At 39.8% G+C, this 22,382-nt stretch overlaps 2 protein-coding genes across 2 annotated transcripts; one reads left to right on the top strand and one right to left on the bottom strand.

Annotated features, from left to right (window-relative positions):
* The first annotated feature begins 4,889 nt into the window (after positions 1-4,889).
* Positions 4,890-6,080, top strand: LOC143545008 (protein COFACTOR ASSEMBLY OF COMPLEX C SUBUNIT B CCB1, chloroplastic-like). Its single transcript, XM_077036968.1, has 4 exons — positions 4,890-5,186; positions 5,256-5,392; positions 5,508-5,660; positions 5,734-6,080. The coding sequence occupies exons 1-4, from the start codon at positions 4,890-4,892 to the stop codon at positions 5,918-5,920; spliced, it is 774 nt and encodes a 257-aa protein (XP_076893083.1). The 3' UTR covers positions 5,921-6,080.
* Positions 6,081-6,838: 758 nt separating this feature from the next.
* On the bottom strand, positions 6,839-7,843 carry LOC143545007 (cytochrome b-c1 complex subunit Rieske-4, mitochondrial-like). The gene is made up of 2 exons (XM_077036967.1): positions 7,666-7,843; positions 6,839-7,470 (listed from the first exon to the last, which is right to left on the bottom strand). Exons 1-2 carry the CDS (start codon positions 7,841-7,843, stop codon positions 6,839-6,841), a joined length of 810 nt encoding a protein of 269 aa, XP_076893082.1.
* Between the last annotated feature and the right edge of the window lie 14,539 nt (positions 7,844-22,382).

Below are 22,382 nucleotides of genomic sequence, written 5' to 3'. Positions count from 1 at the left end.
GTGGAATGGAGTAGCTCATGCGCGTGGCGCAGAGGTTGCTTCTAGCATGACATGGGAGGAATTCAAGGAAATTCTGACACGAGAATTCTGCCCTCCCAACGAAGTTAAGCGCCTGGAAGAAGAATTTTGGAATCTTAAGCAGTACAGCGGAGAAGCGCGCGAGTACGCGACGCGTTTCCACGAGCTAAGCTTACTGGTCCCTCACCTTGTTACCCCTTCCCGCCGAGCCATAGAGAAATTCCTTGGGGGTCTCCCCATGGAAATTCAAGATTCTGTATGGGCCAGAAACCCAGTTACCCTCTCTGACGCCATTGAGTTGGCCGCTGTGCTCAGCGACAACCATGTCAGAGAAGGAACCCTGTTCCTGCGGGGAACTGAGAAGACCAAACTCACCAAGACTGCCCCTGAACCAACAGAAACCAAACCTGAACCCTCAAACCGTAACAACCTCAAGCGCAGGCGCAAGGCCTATGCGCTTACCAACCCGCCCATTGCCCAGCAACCCATCTACCAACCTCCAGTTTACGCGCCTAACCCTCTGTCAGCCTACCCAACACCTCCTGTAGTCCATAACTATGCCTTAACCAATCCAGCACTCCCTGCCCCGCCTCCTAAGAAACCTTACACAGGAAATCAACTCTTTTGCCCAACCTGTAGACTTCACCACCCAACCCAAACCCCGTGTCGACAATGTAACCGATGTGGCCGCGTTGGTCACTCTGCCGAATACTGTAGAGTCCCTCTCGCCAACCCAATTGCGCCAACACCACCAGTCTACCCGCAGAATCCACAACCAACCTACCAAAACCCACGACCCAGATCGTGCTTTAACTGCGGTGATCCCAGTCATTTCCGGAACGCGTGCCCAAGGCTACAAGTTCAGATTACGCAAGCGAATCCGGTGAACCAGATTTCAAACCAAGTGACGCGTGGACGAGCTTTTAACATAACCGCGCACCAAGCGCAAGCGAATAATGACGTAGTTAATGGTACATTTTTGCTTAACGGATTTTATGCTTCTGTACTTTTTGATACTGGCGCCGATCGAAGTTTTATTTCTCGCGCCTTCGAGCAGAAGCTTGCGCGACCGCGCAACGATTTAAAAGAAGATTTTTCAGTTGAATTGGCTAATGGTGAAACTGTTTTAATAAACTCAGTGATTAAAGATTGTACGCTTAACCTTAACGAAAACAATTTTCTGATCGACCTCATCCCTATGCCTCTTGGAAGCTTTGATGTTATCATTGGTATGGACTGGCTTACGCATAATCGCGCCGAAGTTATTTGCGCCAAGAAGATGATTCGCATACCTCGAGAAAATGGTGATCTTCATATCTACGGCGAGAAACCCTCCCGCGGTCTTAAACTTATGTCTTGCGCCGAAGCCCAAAGACTCATGCGGAAGAAGTGTATTGCATTTCTAGCCCATGTGGTTAAACCTGCTGAAGAAAAGAAGCTTCGCGATATCCCCGTCGTGCGTGATTTCCCTGAAGTTTTTCCTGATGATCTTCCTGGTATCCCTCCCGCTCGTGAAGTCGAGTTCCGTATTGATCTTGTCCCTGGTGCTTCCCCCGTAGCTAAATCTCCTTACCGTCTTGCACCCGCTGAGATGCAAGAATTGGCCAGCCAACTTCAAGAGTTGACTGCTAAAGGATTCATTCGCCCTAGCTCTTCGCCCTGGGGTGCTCCGGTGTTGTTCGTTAAAAAGAAAGATGGATCGTTTCGCATGTGTATTGATTACCGCGAGTTGAACAAACTCACCATTAAGAACCGGTATCCCTTACCGCGTATTGACGACCTCTTTGATCAACTCCAAGGTGCCTCTTGTTTCTCCAAGATTGATCTCCGCTCTGGCTATCACCAGTTGCGCATCCGCGATGAAGATGTTCCGAAGACTGCTTTTCGAACTCGTTATGGCCATTTTGAATTCTTGGTCATGTCCTTCGGTCTAACCAACGCACCCGCCGTTTTCATGGATCTGATGAATCGGGTGTGTAGGCCTTTCTTGGATAAATTCGTGATCGTGTTTATCGATGATGTTCTGGTGTATTCTAAGACCAAGGCCAAGCACGAGCAACATCTCCGATTGGTGTTGCAAAAGCTTAGAGCTGAGCAACTCTATGCTAAGCTTTCCAAGTGTGAATTTTGGTCGGATGAAGTACAGTTTCTTGGCCATGTTGTTAACAAGATGGGTATTCATGTCGACCCATCCAAAATTGAAGCAATCAAGAACTGGATTCAAGAAAGGATGTGAATACAGGAAGCATTCCTTTATAAGGACTAAGCAGGTTTCGAGGACGAAACCTCTTATAAGGTGGGTAGACTTGTAATATCCCAAGTTTCACGAGTTATTTAAAAGAATCGAGTTAAATGAATTATGGAAGATAAGTGTAACTATCTAAAGTACAAGGAGGTTTAGCGTCAATAGATGAAAAGATTAAAAATGAAACCCTACACTCTTCCTATAATATAGCCACCATCCTATTTTATAACAATCTTAACCTCTAGCCTCCCTTCTTATAAGATTCTCGTTTTTGAGAAAGTAACCCACAGAGATCCGACGATTCCTGGAGATCTAACCGTCGGAGCGGTCTCAAATTTTAACTGAGTGTTCATAGTATATAAATGAAGATTTCCACAGGACGGATCTTCGATCAGAGGTCGGAAGCCCGTTTTTTATCAGCAAAACCGTAACAGTGGAAAATGAAGATTTCCAGCGATTGTTTGGGTTTTCCGGCGACGGTGACGGCGGATTCCGGCGGCGGAAGTGGGCGACGCTGGTAGATCTCGGCGACCGGGTCGCGTGGCCGCTTGAATCACTCAATTCCGAGATCGTTTGATATGGTTTTTGTCTATTCAAGTGATTTCGAACAAATACCTCAAATGTGCGTTTTTATTAAGAATGCTTACTTTTCGTGTACGGATTTGCATGAAACTTGGTAGGATGATAGATTGGGCCACGATTAGTGATAAAGTAATGAACTTGTTAGTAAATGTGTTAGTTGGTTCGGTTCGGGTACAACGAGTAGCATTCGGTTTGTTAAAAGGATGGGTATACAAAGTTTGTACGGCCCAAAACCCATAAAAAGGGTAAAATTGGGTTTTAAGTAAGGACCTAGTAGGAATATGACTTTTGAATGATTTCCACGAGAATAGTTTTATTCTCATGAGAATAGTTCTCATGAGATTCTCATGAGAATGGTTTCCATGAAAATGGTTTTATTCTCATGAGAATAGTTTTCATGAGAATGGTTTCCATGAGAAAGGTTTTATTCTCATGAGAATGGTTTCCATACGATTTGTTTTCCCATGCGATGCGATTCGTTAGGAACTTCACTAAGAATGACAGGGTTAGAAATATTTAATTAATACTATAAATTATTAAATAGATTGACGTGAGCAACTAAGGAGAAGTGTTACAAATAACTCCGAGAGGAACAACATTCAGGTGAGTTCTAGCCCCTTTTTTCCTTAAAACGTTTTGGGGCTGTATGCATACTCAAGAAAGAAGATAAAGACGAAAGATATATGTTTAAAAGAGAAAGTAAATGCGTAGATTACGGAAGTGGATAAGTCATGATGTGGACATCAGGGGGGTCGTGGTACCTTATACCTGTCCACATCATGAGTACTCGTGAGCGATGTGCAGACACGTACGCAACAGACAGATGCTCTAGTTAGGGAAACAACGTAGTTCTATGAACGGGAAATCACAGGCACGAATACAATAAAGGACTAAAAGCCTATACTGTGTTCGGGCACATGTTATTATAGTAATGTGGTCTAGTTATAGATACAACGAACTAATTGATTAGGATAATATATATACTATGGTCCAGTTATGGACACAATGAATATGTGGTCCATATATGGATACAATGAATAGCTGGTCCAGTTATGGACACAATGAATAGCTGGTCCAGTTATGGACACAATGAATAGGCGGTCCATATATGGATACAATGAATAGCTGGTCCAGTTATGGACACAATGAATAGCTGGTCCAGTTATGGACACAATGAATAAGCGGTCCAGTTATGGATACAATGAATAGCTGGTCCAGCTATGGATACAATGAATAGGCGGTCCAGCTATGGATACAATGAATAGGCGGCATAGTTATGGATACAATGAATAGGCGGCACAGTTATGGATACAATGAATAACTAGTCCAATTATGGATACTAAGTACAGTAGTCATTAATTATGTGTGTATAGGTAGTATGATTGCATGGCAAATCCTTTGATTTGATATGGTTCGATTACGAGTAAGAATAGAAGGCTCGATTACGAGCAAGTACTTACGAGATTAATTATAGACGAGTGTTACATTGCGTATGAATAAAGAATGTGATTTAATTATAATTCAAAATTGTAAGAAAAGAAAGAAACGTTAGAACTCACTCAACGTGTAGCTGACTTTTAGTATGCATGCAGGTATTATTAATGCGTGGCAAGCTTGGGGTGCGCGTGAGGCTATCCATATTGAAGATCTAGTGAGAGTTAGAAGTATTTTAATAAAGTTTAAATTTCCGCTGCAATTTGTATAGACTTTCGCTATAACAATTTGAGTTTATGAGTAAATCCAACGCTAAAGTAGGGCACCCGAGCTCGAGGCCTTACAGCGTGATAGTCTTTTCATGATTTTCAGTAATGGCTAAGCCACCTTCCATATTTTTAACCGTCTTGAAGTACGTTACGAAGCCTGATTTGCTCGTATCGAATGTCTCAGGGGTTGGAAGCTAAATTTTGATGTGTGTTTTTTTAAAACATTTAATCAAAGTTGATTATTTATGTAATTTTTGTATATAAAAATAGAAAAGAAGAAAAACGAATGAGGATAAAAGGGAAGGTGAGGTAATCCAACAGCCAATCAAAACCAGGAAGCGATGGCAGTAGCGAAGCAGCAGCTGCTTCTCCCGCCACTCAATCTCAATCCCAAGCTCCCTTCCATATATTCTCTCCATCGTCAACAACAACCATGGAAGAACAAACGGACGCCAATCTCCGCATCGCTGCTGCTTCACGAGACTAGTGCCACAATCTCTGCTATTCAGAGTCCTCTGTTGGTAATTGCAGATGCCGCCGTTGGCTATTCCACCGCCAGCTACTACACCTCCCTCGGTTTGTTTGTCATCTCCGTACCCGGACTCTGGTCTCTCATCAAGCGCTCCGTCAAATCCAAGGTTCTCTACTCTCTTTTCTTCTCATCAGATAATATTAAGCAATGAGTGATTTGGCTGGCTGTCATTCAGGTCGTTAAGAAGACGTTCGTGGAAGATTCATTTGAAGGAAATAAGATGAAGAAGACACCTAACCAAGTGGCCGGAGAAATCCTCTCATTCTTCACGCGCAACAACTTCTCCGTGGTCGATAGAGGGGAGACTATCACGTAACCATCATTTCCACTTCTGGTTTTTATTTTATTTTATTTTATTTGATTGAATGAATTAATGAATGTGAGAGGACGTTAGTCTGTTAGTTAGTTAAATCATTTGTTGCAACAGATTCGAAGGCGAGATGGTTCCAAGCAGAGGCCAAGCGGCACTCCTCACCTTCTGCACTTGTATCAGCTTGGCTAGTGTAGCCCTCGTGCTTACCATCACCGTCCCTGACGTTGGTAACAATTGGTTTGCCATCACCCTCCTCAGCCCACTCGCGTAAGTAATCTATCTATCAATTAATCAATATTCATGTATCAGTTCAAAATAATAATAATAATGTCTGCAACAGAGGGGTGTATTACTGGAAGCGAGCATCAAGAAAAGAGCAGATTAAGGTGAGGATGACAGTGGCTGAAGACGGGACGTTGTCGGAGATAATCATTCAAGGAGACGACCAGCAGGTTGACCAGATGAGAAAGGAACTCAAGCTGAGTGAGAAAGGCATGGTGTACGTCAAAGGCATCTTCGAGAGATAATAAATCAAATCCTTTCGATTTTGTATTACTACACTAAAAAGTGGCTAAATAGTTAATAGGACAATACAAATTTGCCTCTTTAAGGTTGAATATAATCATACTCTACAATTCTACTGCATGACACAATGACTTTTGGCTAGTATGGTAGAACGTGTATCCATCTTGACCCAACATTGGTCTGTAAATGTTCAATTGACTTAGGGCTTGTCCTAGGCCATCATTGGTCGGTCTGAAAGTTTCAACCATTATTAATACCGTTTTTAGGTTAGGTTCATTTACGTTTTCTTGATATCTGCTTAGTGAAAGATTGAATCAAGGCAAAGCTTAAACATGTTTAGTACTAATTTGAAGTTCGCTTCATAAATAATATAGAGTCCAAGTTTGGCTATACTCACAAGCCTAAAAAACCTTATTATATATTTATTAGTACTTTTCATTTCATTTCATCCAAGCACAAGTTCAAGCTTACAAAAGTTACAAGCCAATCTCAAGCTTTAAAAATAAAGCTTGATATAAGCGAAATCCAAGCTTGTAAAACTGCTCACAAGCTAAGCTAAACTTTTGGGAAATTGAACCAAACTCGAGCTTAGGCATGCTCAGGCTCTTTAAGCCCATACACTCACCTAATCAATTTCATAACTAAGGTGTCAGCAGTTAAAATCTAGATACTACACAAAACATCCAAACTCATGTTCTATTGCCATTCACCGCAATTACTTAGTCAAGAGTTGAAAACGTAAATGCAATCAAGATTTTGCATAGCGTTATCTAAAATATCATCAACGTCATTTCAAATGAGGCAGCAAGTCTTATTCACGCGAAACATGAAATGGATGCTCCCATCTTTCAAAAACATGTAAACTAAGCATGCCCAAAATGACCTTTTGGCCTCTTAACACCCATTAGTAATTTAAAACTCTAACCAATCAGCAACTTGTTCTCATCCAAGAAGGTGTAAGTCGGGACTTCCAGATTATAAGGGGCCGGGCCCTTTCGAATCCTGCCAGATATGTCATAATGAGAACCGTGACAAGGGCAAAACCACCCACCAAAGTCACCAGCATTTGGCAAGGGGATGCAGCCCAGATGGGTGCACACACCAACGACTATCAGCCATTCAGGGTTCTTCACTCGAGCCGCATCCTCTTGTGGGTCCCGCAGAGACGCCACATCAACACTGTTAGCCAGCTTCACGTCATCCTGCCTCCGCCGCCTGATAAACACGGGCTTTCCACGCCATTTGACGGTGACAGTGGTCCCGGGCTCAATGGTAGAAAGATCAACCTCAAGAGAGGCAAGGGCAAGAACGTCTTTACTGGCAGACATGCTCAAAACTAACTTGAGGACCAGAAGCCGGATTAAAGAGGCGTACACGAACCTGCCACCTGTCAAGACAAAATACGCAAATGCTCGTTTGCTTGGGTCGCCAGGTGAATAACGCCGATGATTATACTCATCATATACTATCTTTGAAGTAGGGTTTTGAATGGCTGCTTCTGTTGGTGGAAGTTCGTCCTCAAACTTTGGGGTTATTGAGTTTGAAGCAAATCCTGCAATGAATAAAATAGATGCCTATAAAGTAAATAACTATCCGTACCTCAACAAAGAGTGATGCATTCATCATCCCAAGTCACTCTAGCTATCCAATTAATTAATTTAATTTAATACAATGAACAGAGGCAGTTTTAAATGGCTGAATTAGGGCTGTTTAATTTGAGATTTGGATAATTAGTAAGAAAAGGTACCTCTGGAGATGAGATGAAAATAATAATAATAACGGGATGAAGATCGGAGATGGTCATCGATGATCTGAGTGTTGTTGTTTTTGGAGACGGAGGCAGCAGAAGAGTTTGTGTGCCTCCATGGAGAAGACGGCGACGGAGATATGAGAGAAGACAGTCTCCTGCTTCCGGCTCGAAGCATTCTCTTCTCTTCTCTTCAGTTTGTTTCTCACTCGCTTTAGCCATAGGGTTGGATGAAAAAACTATTAAAGGAGGGTTTGTAAATGATAATGAATGGTCGTGACTCTTAATTATCGGACGGAGAGAGAAAATATAGTGAATTTTTAGAGAAAACTGTAATGATAAAGATATAAAGGGTTAGGTGATAATAGGAAGCATAGTTTTTGTAGGAAGGATATGAAGTAATCTTGTCCATTGATTTTGTATATGGATGGTTGATATTAGTTTAGGGGGAAATCAAGTGTGAACACAAGGTAAATGACATAAAAGGAATAACACATTTGTTGACTTTCTCTCTCCACATACAAGGCACATGCCAATTTCCCCATCATTTTAAAACGTCAATAACTTTTTTTTACGACATTTTTATTGAAAAACAAATTCACCATAATAACGAGTGTCTTTTTATCTTTTATATGAGTACCATATTGTTATATAAAAATTAAAAAAAAATTAGTGGGTTTTTTACGTATTGTGTTTTACCAAATTGTGTTATACAATAGTATTTTTCATTGTGTTTTTTACATTGTGTCATACAATTGTGTTTTTTATTGTGTTTTTATCATTGTGTTTTTTTTTCATAGTGTTTTTTTCCATTGTGTTTTTTACATTGTGTTTTTCGTAGTGTTTTTCATTGTGTTTTTTGGACTTTTCTAGCGAGGTGGTGGCGGTGGGTGACGGTTGTGGTGGCGGTTGGCGGTGGAGTGGTGGTGGTTGTAGGAGATGAGTGAATGTGTAATTGGGTTTTATGTAAGTGGGTTTTTGAAAATTAATGTAAGTTAGTTTTGAGATTAAAGCAGGTGGGTTTTGATGTTAAAGTGTTAGACTAAAATACCCTCCTTCCTAGTCTTCTTAGGAAAATCAAATTTCGTATTTGAACCTAACCCAAGGTATAAAAAAGTATTGTTTAATTGAAAAGGAGAGAAAAATATAGTGTTTTTAGTGTAATTATAGAGATGAGGATGGGAGACGGGCTAGGAATGCTCTTACACACCAACATGGCGTTTTTTTATGCCATCATCATTTTTTATAGAAAAAAATAGCAAAGCCAGTCCATTATGTTTGCACGCTTTTCTAATGGTCGTTCTTTCGCAAACTTAATGACATAAAGCATCATTTTCGTTTAAAAACTATATCACCTTATGTCCTTTTGGCCTAGCTCAGTTAACTTTTCTCGTTAAATCCTGTCATGTGCAAGGCACATGAAGGTAGTTTTGTACATTTACATATTTATTTAATAATTGAAACTAAAAATTAATTAAGAAGCCCTAATCTCTTCCCTACTCTCCATCAATCTGTTCTCTTCATCTTCTTTCTCTCTCACCACCATGTCAACCGCCACCACCACAACCATCGTCAACTGACGCGCCACCACCACCACCATCATCAACCGTTGCTGCCAAACATCTGAATAAAATTCCCCAAGCCAATTGCTTGGCTGATTTTCTTGCGACTAGGATGTAAAACACCTAATATGAACACTAACTCTTCCTGGGTTGGGGTATGGCTTCAAATTGAATTCGAACTAGATCTGAACAGAGATGGTGTCGGCGTTGATTAGGGCTTCGAACTAGATCTGAACGATAACACAGTTGGGTTCATCAATTAGGGTTTCTTCAACAATAAGAAGTGAAAATTAAAATTCTTCTTGGGTAACAAAGCCCCGACACTTGCCGGAAACACAGCGGGAGACTCTGCACGGAACTTGGGGGTATCCATGTTCTGTAAACCTAAAACCCTAATTTTGTTCTTGAACCGAACCATCTTCATCCAAAACCTTTGGATTTATGGATTTTGAGGTAGTGGTCCGATGGTGTGGGTGGTCGCCGGACGGTGTGGTGGCGATGGTCAGAGACAGAAAAAGAGAAAGAAGTAAGAGAGAGAGAGAGAGAGAGAGAGAGAGTGAGTGAGTTTAATATATATATATATATATAATGTTTATTTTTTCAATTATTAAATAAATATGTAAATGTACAAAACTACCCTCATGTGCCTTGCATATGGCCGGATTTAACGAGAAAAGTTAACCGGGTTAGGCCAAAAGGACATAAGGTGATATAGTTTTTAAACAAAAAGGATGTTTTCTGTCATTAAGTTTGCGAAAGGATGACCATTGAAAAAACGTGCAAACATAAATGACTAGTTTTGCTGTTTTGTCTTTTTTATACATTCTAAATAACCCAATTTTAAATACTATTATATTATTATTATTATTTGAAAGAATAACTACCAAATCTTCTAATTAGATCACTCATGTAATTTTTTTCAAACGAGGCCACTAAATCGTCTAGAAAGCAGTAGAGTAGAACATGTGGGAGGCGAGATTTGCAATATATATACATGACAAAACATCAAAACTAGTCCTTTATGTTTTCACGTTTTTTCAATGGTTGTCCTTTCGCAAACTTAATGGCAAAAAACATCCTTTATGCTTCAAAACTCTATCACGTTATGTCCTTTGGTCCTAACCCAGTTAACTTTTCTCGTTAAATTCGGTCATGTGCCAGGCATATGAGGGTAAGTTAGTCTTTTTACTCATTTATTTTAGAAAACATTTTTATATTAAAAACTAAAATGATATCTCTCTTTCTTTAACTCTCTCTTTAACTCTCTCACCTCTCTCTCTCTCTCTCTCTCTCTCTCTCTCTCTTTTTACCAGCCACCTACAGGTAGCAGCCACCCACAACCACCAACTCTCTCACCCACAAGCACCACCACCACCATTAGGGACCACCACGAAACTGAACCATCACTGGTTCATAACAGAAATGGAGGTGAAACAACTTTAAAAACCATAGATCTAGAGGGACTGGATGAATCTGACCAAATCAGACCCGAATCAAAGACAAATTACACCTGAATCAGAACAAACCGAAGCTTATGTGAAGAACTAGAACATAAAAGATCCGAAATCAGACCCGAATTGGGTCATCATGTTTGTGAAGATTTGGGCATCTACAACAGTCAGATTTAAGGATGGGTTGAGGTGGGTGGTCTAACAGTTGTAAATCTGATGGTTGTAAATGGTGGCAGAAGTGGGTAGCGGTGGTTGTAGATCTGATGGTTGTAACTGACGGCGGCAGGGAGTTTAGGTGGGCGGCGGTGGCTAGTGTTAGAGATGGAGATAGATATGGGTGAAGGTGGTTCTTCAAACATTCCTTAAACTGATATTTGTTGGCCAGAGGAGTGGTGACGGTGGTAGCCGGTGGTGGTGTTGGGGTGGATGGTGGAGGCGTTGGCCGGAGGAGTGGTGACGGTGATGGTCGGTGGTGGTGTTGGGGTGGATGGTGGAGGCGTTGGCCGGAGGAGTGGTGACGGTGGTGGTGTTGGGGTGGATGGTGGAGGTGTTGACCGAATGAGTGGTGGTTGAAAGGTGGGAGATGAGGATGAAGATTTGATGTCGATTTGGTGTTTTGCGGCTGTCGATTTGATGGATTCACCTCAAGGTTTGGTGCTGCCATCGGAAAGGAAGGGGGTGGCGAAGATGGCGGTGGTTGCGGAGTGGCGGTGGTCAGAGAGAGAGAAAGAAGTGTGTGAGAGAGAGTGAGTTTAAGATATATATATATATATATATATATATATAGAATATTTTTTTTAAAAGTATATATGGAATATTGTTTCTTTTATTTTTAATTATTAAATTATGTAAATTTACAAAATTACCCCCATATGCAATGTACATGACCAGATTTTAAGAGAAAACTTAAGTGAGTTAGGGTCAAAGGACAAAGCGTGATAGAGTTTTTGAATACAAAGGATGTTTTTTGCCATAAGTTTGCAAAAGGACAACCAATGAAAAAACATGCAAACATAAAGGACTAGTTTTGATATTTTTTCTATATATTATATTTAAAATTTTAAAAAATTATATTAAAAATAAAAAAAATAAAATCTACGTTATCACTCTGCATCAACATAAAAAAAAGATAAAAATATTTCCTGACTGAAATAAATGCAAAACATGAAAAAAAAATGTTAAAACCTATAATTTAATAAAATATAGACAGAATTACAGAAATTGTCCTTTATCTTTCACCCAAATTTCACTCGTTGTCCCACATCTTTAAAATTGATCTTTTTTGTCTTTTACGTTTCAAAATCCTTCAGTGTTTGTCCTTTTCGCCTAACCCAGTTAAAAATCCTCGTTAAGGCAAATTAGTCCCTACTAAATTAAAAAAATGTTTTAATAAATAAAGAATAAAGAAAAACAATAAAAAACTAAAAAATTATATTTAATTAATTCTTTCTCTCTCCTCCTCCTCCTCCTTCTTCTTCTTCTAACAACCTTCAACAGCCACCACCGTCACCGTCCCCACTGCTACCACCACCAGCCCACACCTATCACCACCACACCTTCATTCCACATGTTCCTTACACGTGCCTGCATTTGTACTTCTCTTCCCTTCCATATGTGTAACACAAACAGACCTTCACCTTCCCACCACACCTTCGAATCAATCCAACTGTAATCATAAATCCGCCCCTCACGAAATCTTCAGCGGCACAATCAACCTTCTCATGCTTTAGTCATATAGAAACCTAAATCGATCATATCCGAGCCCTAAATCGACCCTGTCGTCTATTATGTCCCTGATATCTCAGCCCTCTCCTCCGGCACCGTCGCCGCCCGCGTTGAGAAGATCCAAGACGACATCCCACCGGCCACCATCAGCCCTTCTACGGCACCGCCGCCGCCTTGAAGAAACAAGCCCGCCGCACCTCAACGTCACGTAGACCCAACGGCTTCTCCGTACTCGTCAACGGCGCCGGAGGCTTTGTCGGAACTCACTGCTCGTTAGCCTTAAAAAACGCGGTGACGGTGTGTTGGGTTTGGATAAGATAGAATTAGAGATCCTTGTTTATTAAGACTAAAGATCGTTGTTTGCCCGGCGGGAGACGGGCTGATGGTGGCCGATGGGATGACGGGAATGGTGGTGATTCGCGATGATGGCGAACTGATGGTGGCCGACGGGAGACATGATGATGGTGACGGAGAGGTGATGAAGCAGTTTTGTTAGAGAAGACGTCGGTGGTGGCCACCAGAGAGTCTGGTGGTGGCCGGAAAGCGTGGCTATGGAGGAAGAAGAAGGGGGAGAAGAGAGAGAGAGAGAGAGAGAGAGAGAGTTTTAATTATATATTAATTTTTTATTTTTTTTTATTTATTAAAATATTATTTTAACTTAATAGGTAAAATGACTAATTTGCCCTCATGTGCAAAGCACATGACCTGACTTAACGAGAAAATCTAACCGGGGTAGGCGAAAAGGATAAACGCTGAAGGATTTTGAAACGTAAAGGACAAAAAAGATCAATTTTGAAGATGAGGGATAACGAGTGAAAATTGGGTGAAAGATAAAGGACAATTTCTGTAATTCTATCTAAAATATATGAAAGTTGAATGATTTAATTGAAACACTTTTTAAACTTAAAGGGTCTAATTGAAATACTTTTTAAACTTGATTACTATACGGTTGCCTCACAATCATTAACCATTCGTTCATTCATAACTTTTATATTAATTGAAATGTTAGTTGCTTCATTTTGTTTCTTCATCTCATCACATCTTCCATGGAAGCCCCTGTCCACCGCACTATCACACCACCGTACAACTATATCTTTAATAATAATAGCAACATGATGTTCACCATTCCTAAACGTTCTTAGTTCTTAACTACCGGTTCCACAACCAAATAAGAAAGATAAATCACCATATCTTATAACAAATGGTGGTGCTCATGTTTGTTCTTGGAATCTCCACCTCTTTATTACTTGAGCTAGTACATGACATAAGCGCAATATATATGAAATAACAGCCTTTGAATTGTTAGGTTATTTTATGATTATATTGTTAGTTTATTTACGTTAGCGTTAAAGAGCTAACATTCTCGAATTATACCATGACCATGTATAATCTGATTTATAATCTTTAATTACTATAGGGTTTTTTTATTGATTCAAGTCTTCAACCATTGCTAACGCAAGGTTTTACAAAAGCACGCATGATGCACTTCTAGGGGGCGGGCATCCATGCATGGCGCACACGTATGAAGAGATGATGCATGCAACTATAACAATCTCATTTTTCTTATATAAAGAAAATGATTTGTGTTCATAAGTAACGAACTGCGTTGTTCTGGTTGAGTATTTGATAAAATGTATTAAGTGGGAATTTTACAAACTGTCTTGAACATTGCTGTGATCCTATATTCTATCTGCTCAATCACCTGTCCGTTTTGCCAGGTACATACACATAGGACTCGTTCGAGCTAGAGATGATCAAAAAAACCGGTTCCGGAACCGGAACCGGACCCGAACCGGTTCCTACCCGATTTTTGTAGGAACCGGACCCTATCTGATTCAACCCGATGATCCGTGACCGGTTCTTGTATTTCTGAGTGGGGGCGGGTAGGAACCGGAACCGGTTAGGAACCGGTTCCATCCGGAACCGGTTAGGAACCGGTTCTAGCCGTTGGATCGATATAGCCGTTTTTTGGCCGTTGGGGTCAAAAATAGCCGTTTTTTGGCTCCCCCAAGCACCCCACTACTAGTATAAATAGGTATTTGGTGTCATGGGTTCATCACAACACTCAAAACGCAAACCCGAACGCAAAAAAATACAAAAAAACGCTATTACAACGTTTTGAGTTCTCTAATCTCTTGTTTTCTCTTCTTCTATATTCATATTTGTTGTTATGGCTGCCTCACAATCATCGGTTGGTCAAGGTTCCAACGCCGAACCAAGTTTCGTTCGTATTGTACCTCATAATCGTAATCAAGAGATTTGGTGCAATTGGGATTTGGTTGAATTGAGTGACCATTCATTGAAGGCTCGGTGCAAGTTTTGTGGGGTTTATTTAAACCCACTTTCGAATTCAAATTTGAAGAAACACATCGAAAAACCGTATTGCAAGGCGTAGAAAAAGAACGTCGATTCGCAACAAACGCAAATGGATAGTGAAGGCGGAATATTTACATACCAAATTGACCGAGTTCAAGATCGTATGGCGAAGTTTGTGATTCAAGAAGCTTTGCCGTTTAGCCACTTCGACAACCCTCGCTTAACCGCCATGATTCGAGATACGCTGCAACCACAATACACTCACGTAAGTCGTCATACTCTTAAACGTTATTGTTTAAAATTGTGGAAGAAGGCCAAAGAGGTACTAATTGCATATTTTGAAAATATAAATACGGGAATAAACTTAACTAGTGATGTTTGGTCGGCTCCACATGGTCTACCCGAATCTTATCTTTGTGTCACCGCTCATTGGGTAGACCCGTCATCGTGGGAAATGATGAAACGCACCATTGCTTTCGAACTCTTTGAGTATCCACATACGGGAGATAATTTGTTTGAAATTTTAGATTATGTTATAAAAACTTATAAACTAGAAAATAAAATATTTTCAATGGCATTTGATAACGCGTCGAATAATACATCGGCGGTTGATAAATTAAAATTAAAATATACGCCGATTTGCAATGGTGTATTTTTTCACTCAAGGTGTGTTGCACATATCATTAATTTAATCGTGCAAGACGGACTTGCTTCGGATGAGGTTACATCGGTTATAAACGATTTTAGACTAATGATACATGAAGTTTTTAAGAAAAGTAAAAAAAGACAAATGGATTATAGAAAATTTTGTAAAGATACGGGAAGAAAAGCTTTGGGAGCTAATTGGGATGTACCTCATCGATGGAATTCCACTTGCATAATGTTTCAAAGTGCTTTGGAACAAAGAGAAACTTTACAAATGTTTCATTCTAGTCTTGTCGAGAATGATTTGGTAATCCCCTTTTCAAATGAGAAATGGGAAATTATCAATGACTTATCGACTTTTCTTGAAGTTTTTAAAACATCAACTACGAAACTATCGGGAACGTATTATCCGACAAGTCCCTTGGTTCTTTCGGAGTTATTTTTAATGGTTAACAATCTTAAAGAATTTGAAAATAAAAGTCCAATGTTTTCAAACATCATATTACCAATGAAGTTTAAATTAAAAAAATACTTTCTTGAATTGCCACCGGTTTTTACTTGCGCCGCCGCTTTAAACCCAATGTTAAATGTTACGGGGGTTGAATGTGTGATAGACGAAATTTTTTCAGCCTAAGATATGCATGAAATTGACCCAAACTTTTCAACAGAGGCAAAAAATTATTTTAACTTGAATTTTAAATTTATGTATGACTTTTATTTAAATAAATATGGGTCAAACATACACATGCCTATGCCGGGGGGTCTTCATCAAGTTCAAGTGCTACTAGAGTACGAGATCCCATGATTAGCCTTATGAACACCGTTCGCAACGTAACGGCTAAAAAACAAAGGGGTAACACCCCTTCAAGCGAACTAGGAAGGTATAGTGCAAATGATTACTCTACCGGTTTATCCGAAGAGGAATATGGCACTTTTGATGTTTTGGCTTGGTGGAAGGTAAAGGAAACCGAGTTTCCGATTCTTGCCACCATGGCCCGTGATTTACTAACCGTCCAAGCTTCTACGGTAGCTTCGGAATCCGCTTTTTCTCTTAGTGGCAGGGTAATATCGGTGAGAAGAACAAGACTAAATTCGGAGTCGGTGGAGATGTGCATTTGCTTAAAGGATCACTTGGACTCAATCGATCGTATTCAACACTTAACCACTCTCGAAGATGAAACACCACTTGATGTTCGAGTGCACGACGAACAAGAAGGCATTTCTACAAGTAATTCCGAGGAAGAAGTCGCCGCTCAATAATTACGACGAACAAGAAGGCTTTTCTAGAAACAATATGTCACAACTTTATATTTATAAGTTTAATGTTTTGTTAGTTTGTTTTTGAAGATTTTAAAACATGTAACCTTTTTTTTTGAACTTCTTAAAGTAAATAAAATGAATTTTATGTTAATTGTTTTGTTTATTTTTCATGCTATACAAATACGAATCGTAGTTTAGAATCCAAATCGCAAACGAAAAACGAAAAAAAAAAAAAAATTTTACACTGTAAACCGGTTACAGTGCAGGAACCGGTAAGAACCGGTTCCATAGGTTAGGGGTCCGAGGGTGGGAGAACCGGTTCGGTTCCCTAACCAGTTCGAGCCTAGAACCGGTTTCAAAGGGGGTTTTGAATATAGGAACCGGTTAGGAACCGGTTCCGGTTCCTAGTCCCAAACGTTTTGAACATCTCTAGTTCGAGCACCTAAGTGTGCCTTTTGCACAACAACCTTGGTGAATCACACATGCCTCATTTATGTACATGAACTAGTTGTAAGATGTACATATCCTTAGTGTTGGATTGGGTGCATACATACACATTCACACTAAATTTACTGTCAAATAAATATAACCTATGTTGGATTGTCAATCTGTGATTGAGCATAAATATTTCAAAAGCAACTACAGTACTATTTTTGGCATGTAGTTTGGGTGACTCCACTTCCACACTGGTTGAATCAATCTGTCAAAAATTGGTATGGAGGGATGGTTGGTAAGCTTGAAAAGCTTTGAGCATTTATATGTGCTTGTATAATAAAACACAATTCAACAATACACGAAACAGTTTTATGCAAATACAATACTAATATTGGCTACCTTATTCCACATCAGTAGTGCCTTTTGTTCGATATCTTCGACCACTTCTCTGCAAGCTGCTGCTGCTACTTTTAACGGTAGGCTCATCTTCATCCATCATGTAAACTTCAACACTATCAGCAATACTAACGGGAACAACTTTTTTTCTTTCATTTACATCTACCTTACTTTCCTTCATTGAAATATCACTTGATTTCTTTCTTGGAGTGAACATTACTGATGTTAGAGTATCAGTGGAAACATCATCTTGAATCTCCATGGCAGCTGACCCTTTAAATGAATTAAACAAATCCATGTAAGCTTTTCGATTGGATTCTTCATCAACATTATCCATTGAATCAAAGGTATAATGTGTGTATCTTGACGGATTGCGTACATAATCTGGCACACTTCGGGTTGCTGATTTTGATCCTGGAGGTTCATTGATCACTACCTGTTGGTTGGATTCTATAGCAATTTGATCTGATTCCTGAATGTTGCCTTGAGAAACCTGCAGGCCCAATTTTCTAGCTGACTCATCGTCTTCTTTGAGCCTGAGTTTTGCTGCCATGTGATTTGCTCGAGGATCCCTGGTTATATCTGTAAATGAGGTGGGAAGCTCATCGGTTGAATCTATATCAACTTCATAATCATTAACATTCTTCATGTAAAATCGATCTGCAGGTTCTTCCTTCCCTACAGCCACTTTGTCAAATGCATCTTCCTCTTCCTGCAATGAAATGATATAAATCAATATGTAACAGAAATCCTACACTCATCGTGTCTATATGTTCCTGCATTGTTCAAGTCAAGTACACGACCGGTAATGCAGTGAAAGAAATGACAGTTTTTTGTTTTCGTTAAAAGAAAACAATTGCTTACACTGATCTCCAAAAGAGATTTACATTGATCGAATTGTGATTAGTTATGGCTATATATAAAGTTGGCATCGGTAATATTCAAATTTACAAACCTTAATATTCAAATATATTAAAATTCAGTCGTATTCACTAATTTTTGTGGTGCCACCAAAAAGACATAGAATTAGTTACAATAAGATCCTGTAAATCACTTCCTGATATCATTAAGCAATCACATCGTTTAAATTCTCATTATTGTAAATTTTTAAAAATTCTTCTTTTAGCGAAAACTTGTGGGGATGAGCAGGTACCGAACCGGCAATGACCGGTATCAATACCAAAAACCCCAGTCCCAATTTTCCCAAAACCTTGGTACTAGAACGGTACAATACTGGCGCCGAAAGTCAAAAATTTGGAACAATACTGGTACCAAATGCGACGCAGAAATGTTTGTTCATATATGTTGTTCATGAAAGTTATTTGTACATTTTATATTCTTTTAAGTTATTCTCCCTAACATAAAATATGTCTCACATTGTTTTTTGCATTGTTCCCATTTCCTTTCTCCTCATTCACATCGATTTCAAACTCTAGACTCCAATTTATTTGTATTTCCTTAAAGAAAGAACACAAACATCAAAACTTGGTGAACACTTAACAAAGGAACATGAACAAGGCCTTGTCCAATCGGTTTACGTACGGTTTTGTACTTGACTTAAAACAACAAAATTGAAAAGATAAGAAATAATAATAATAATAATACCTCGTTGTCGAGAGTGCAGTCCATGCCGACTGAAGATCGGATATCCCACTCCTCGTTGGTGTGATCTTCCGGCTTAGACAGGTTTTCCTCATCATCATCGTCGAGGTCTTGAAGATCGGAAGTGTGGGGTTGGGCAACAAAGCCCTGGAGAAAGGGTTTAGGATTGTTGAGACGGTAGATGTGTTCATCGTGTTCTGTTTGGGGATCGACTGCTTTGTGTTGAAGGCCCCATTTGTTTCTTTCGATTTCTTCGTCGGTGAGGCACCAGAGAGACCTCAGAGAAGAAGAAGAAGAAGAAGATTGGAGAGATCCGAAAGTCCTGTCAACACGAACCTTGAAGCTGTCTTCCATGTTTGGTTTCTACCAACAACCAAAGGGGTTTAGGTTTAGGGTTTCTTTCTCAATTTTTAAGAGAGTCGGTCCTGGTGTTTAATTGTTCATTTAATTTTTTCTTTTTTTTTTTTTGGTACGGCCACTTCTTTTTATAACCTTCTAAATTAAAGAGCTTCGGTTGTCTTCATTTTGGTTATACTATGTTGTGTTTTATAGTTTGGTTTGGGTGTTTCTTTAAGAAACCATACCATCGACTCTGCCACTTGACATAACACACGTTGTCCTCGTTTAAGAAAAAAGTAAAAACGAGAAATGAACTAAACCAAAAAAATCGACGAAAACAAAATTAAAAACCAAAACGAACAGATCGAAACCTGAAAAATCGATCAAAACGAAACTAAAATCTAAAACCAAACATAAGCGTAACTAAAAAACCGACCAAAACGAAACATAAAACCGAAAATGAATCCGAAATCGACCAAAACAAAACAAAAGAAACCGATACCCAAACCGTCTTGTGCGAAAACTCGTGTCGGCTTGAAACTTGATCCAAGCCAAAACTTGAACCGAACCCGTTCCAATCCTTGTGGAAATCTATGCCACTCAAAAACCTGTTCCGACCCGAACCTGCCACATTTCCTTAGGACAATAACCCACATCGTTCTTTTAAATTGTCAACCAATTTGACCCGAAATGATAAAGAGGAATTTAAAGTGACTCATTTTGACTTATTTAGTTAAAATTTCTTAGCCAAACCAACCTATATAAATTTTAAACTAACCTATTTAAAATGCTTTAGGTCAAGATTACCTTGAGTTGTGTACAATTTTCTATTTTCTATCTATGAATATGATTATGCACAAAATAAGTGAAGAACAGGACTGAATTGTGGAATAAAAGTATAAGTTAAATAAATGGATTGTAAAGTATTAAATTGAAGCCTTATGTTAGGATAAAACGCGCACACGAACTGAACACACACGCGGAAGAAATAAACGAACACGAGGATTTAACGTGGTTCGGTCTAAACTGGCCTACGTCTACTGGTGGCAACTAAGTATTCTTTATTGAGTGACAAATAATTACAAGTACATATCGTTGTTTAAAAATAGAGAATGAACTAGGGTTTGTAAATTATTAAACAAGAAACCTCAACCGGGCTGGGCTTGGGCCCGGCCACCCTTACTCGTCTCTTCTTTGACTTCAAATTTTAAACCGGCCCAAACAAGGCCTACGAAACCCAAAAATCTCCCACTCGGAGGCCTTGAGTACTCTTGTCTGCACTTCTGATTGTACTTTTGTAATCCGAACATTAAACATTTTCTAGTTGTCACCGTCTTCTCATCAATTAACCTGAAGGCTCGTTGAAGCTCCCCGGAGCTCCAACACGTCAGTCACGACTAAACCTGCCCTTGACTCATTCTCTGTCCCTACCGGCTCACACTGTAACGAACTACCGGATCCTGAGATATCCCGAGGACAAACACTCTCCATATTCAGCAAGTAATTCACTGGAGAGACTTTCACAGCTGGAACACTGGTTTTCTTAATCCACTGTCGACCTGGAACTATAACTGAAACACGACTTGTGCTCCCACTGTCACGATGTCCCCCAACAGATTTAAACCTTCCTAGCTTGTTCATCTTAAATATTCACTTTGGCTCTAGGTTTGTTACTTGCAAAACAAACCATCTTCTGCCCACGAGATTCTGTGAACCGAATTTTGTCTTTCATCAAAACTAGATCCACTCCTTTCGATGACGTATCGACCATATACAACGAACCCATTTTCTTGCCACGAGCAACCACGAGATTCCTTTTAACTACCTTTCACTGCCCATTCCCGAACTTAACATCGTGCCCCTGGTCATCCAACTATCCAACTGAAATCAAGCGATTCTTCAAACCTGGAATAACCCTCACGTCTTTCAAAGTCCAAGAACTATCGGCTGAAGTTATCAAATCAACATCTCCCATACCCGTAACCTCTAAAATATCATCATTCGCTAGTCGAACCTTTCCAAAATCCCCAAACTTAAGATTCCTCATCGTTTCACTATAGTGAGTGGCATGAAACGATGCACCAGAATCCAACACCCAAGCATCAACGTTACTCTCAACACTGCAAACCAAAGTCTCATCACTACTGACCCCGTCACCTGTGTTGTCTTCTGTAACGTTCACCTCTTTTTTACAATTCGGACACTGATTCCTGAAGTTTCCCTTCTCTTTACAATCCCAGCATTCAATATCTTTACGAGTATTAGACTGACTCCTCTTCCTACTCCCACTGCCTCGCTGTTTTCCCCTACCTCTTCCTTCTGTGACTAACATATTACCTGATGATTCACTTGAACTTCTGCGTCTTGAATCTTCTCCCAGAATCAGGTCCCGAATCCCATCAAAAGTAATTTTTGTAGACGAACTACAAACCGCAGTCACTGTTTGAGACCAACTGTCGGGTAAAGAGGATAATAACAATAGGCCTTGAACTTCATCATCAAACTTAATGTCAACTGACACTAAGCGGGACAAGATCGAATTAAGATTATTGATATGCGTTGTAACTGATCCACCCTCTTTCATTCTAGTTGTCACTAGCTCTCAGATAAGATAGACTTTATTCGCTGCCGAAGGGTTCTCATACATGTTGGATAGTGCCTCCATCATACCACGCGCTGTGGTTTCCTTCATGATGTTAAACGCCACATCTTCTGATAACGACAGTGTAATACAAGCCCTAGCTTTCTTGTCTAACTTCTTCCAATCTGCTTCTGACAACTTTTCTGGTTTTTCATCCTCAAGTACTACATCCAAGTCTTTCTGACAAAGTAGCGCCTCAATGTGCATCTTCCACCAACCAAACTTCTGCCCGTCAAACTTCTGTATCGAAACCTTTCCGTTTTCTGCCATGACAATGATTAAAACGAAAAACTGGATAAAAACAGAGACAGACACTGGCACGGGCCTGAACTTAATGATTGTTCT

The sequence above is a fragment of the Bidens hawaiensis genome, unplaced genomic scaffold, assembly GCF_021521415.1.
Source record: "Bidens hawaiensis isolate Kalapana, Puna unplaced genomic scaffold, B.hawaiensis_p1.1 tig00013806_1, whole genome shotgun sequence".
NCBI lineage: Eukaryota > Viridiplantae > Streptophyta > Magnoliopsida > Asterales > Asteraceae > Bidens > Bidens hawaiensis.
This window is presented reverse-complemented; position numbering and strand designations above follow the sequence as displayed.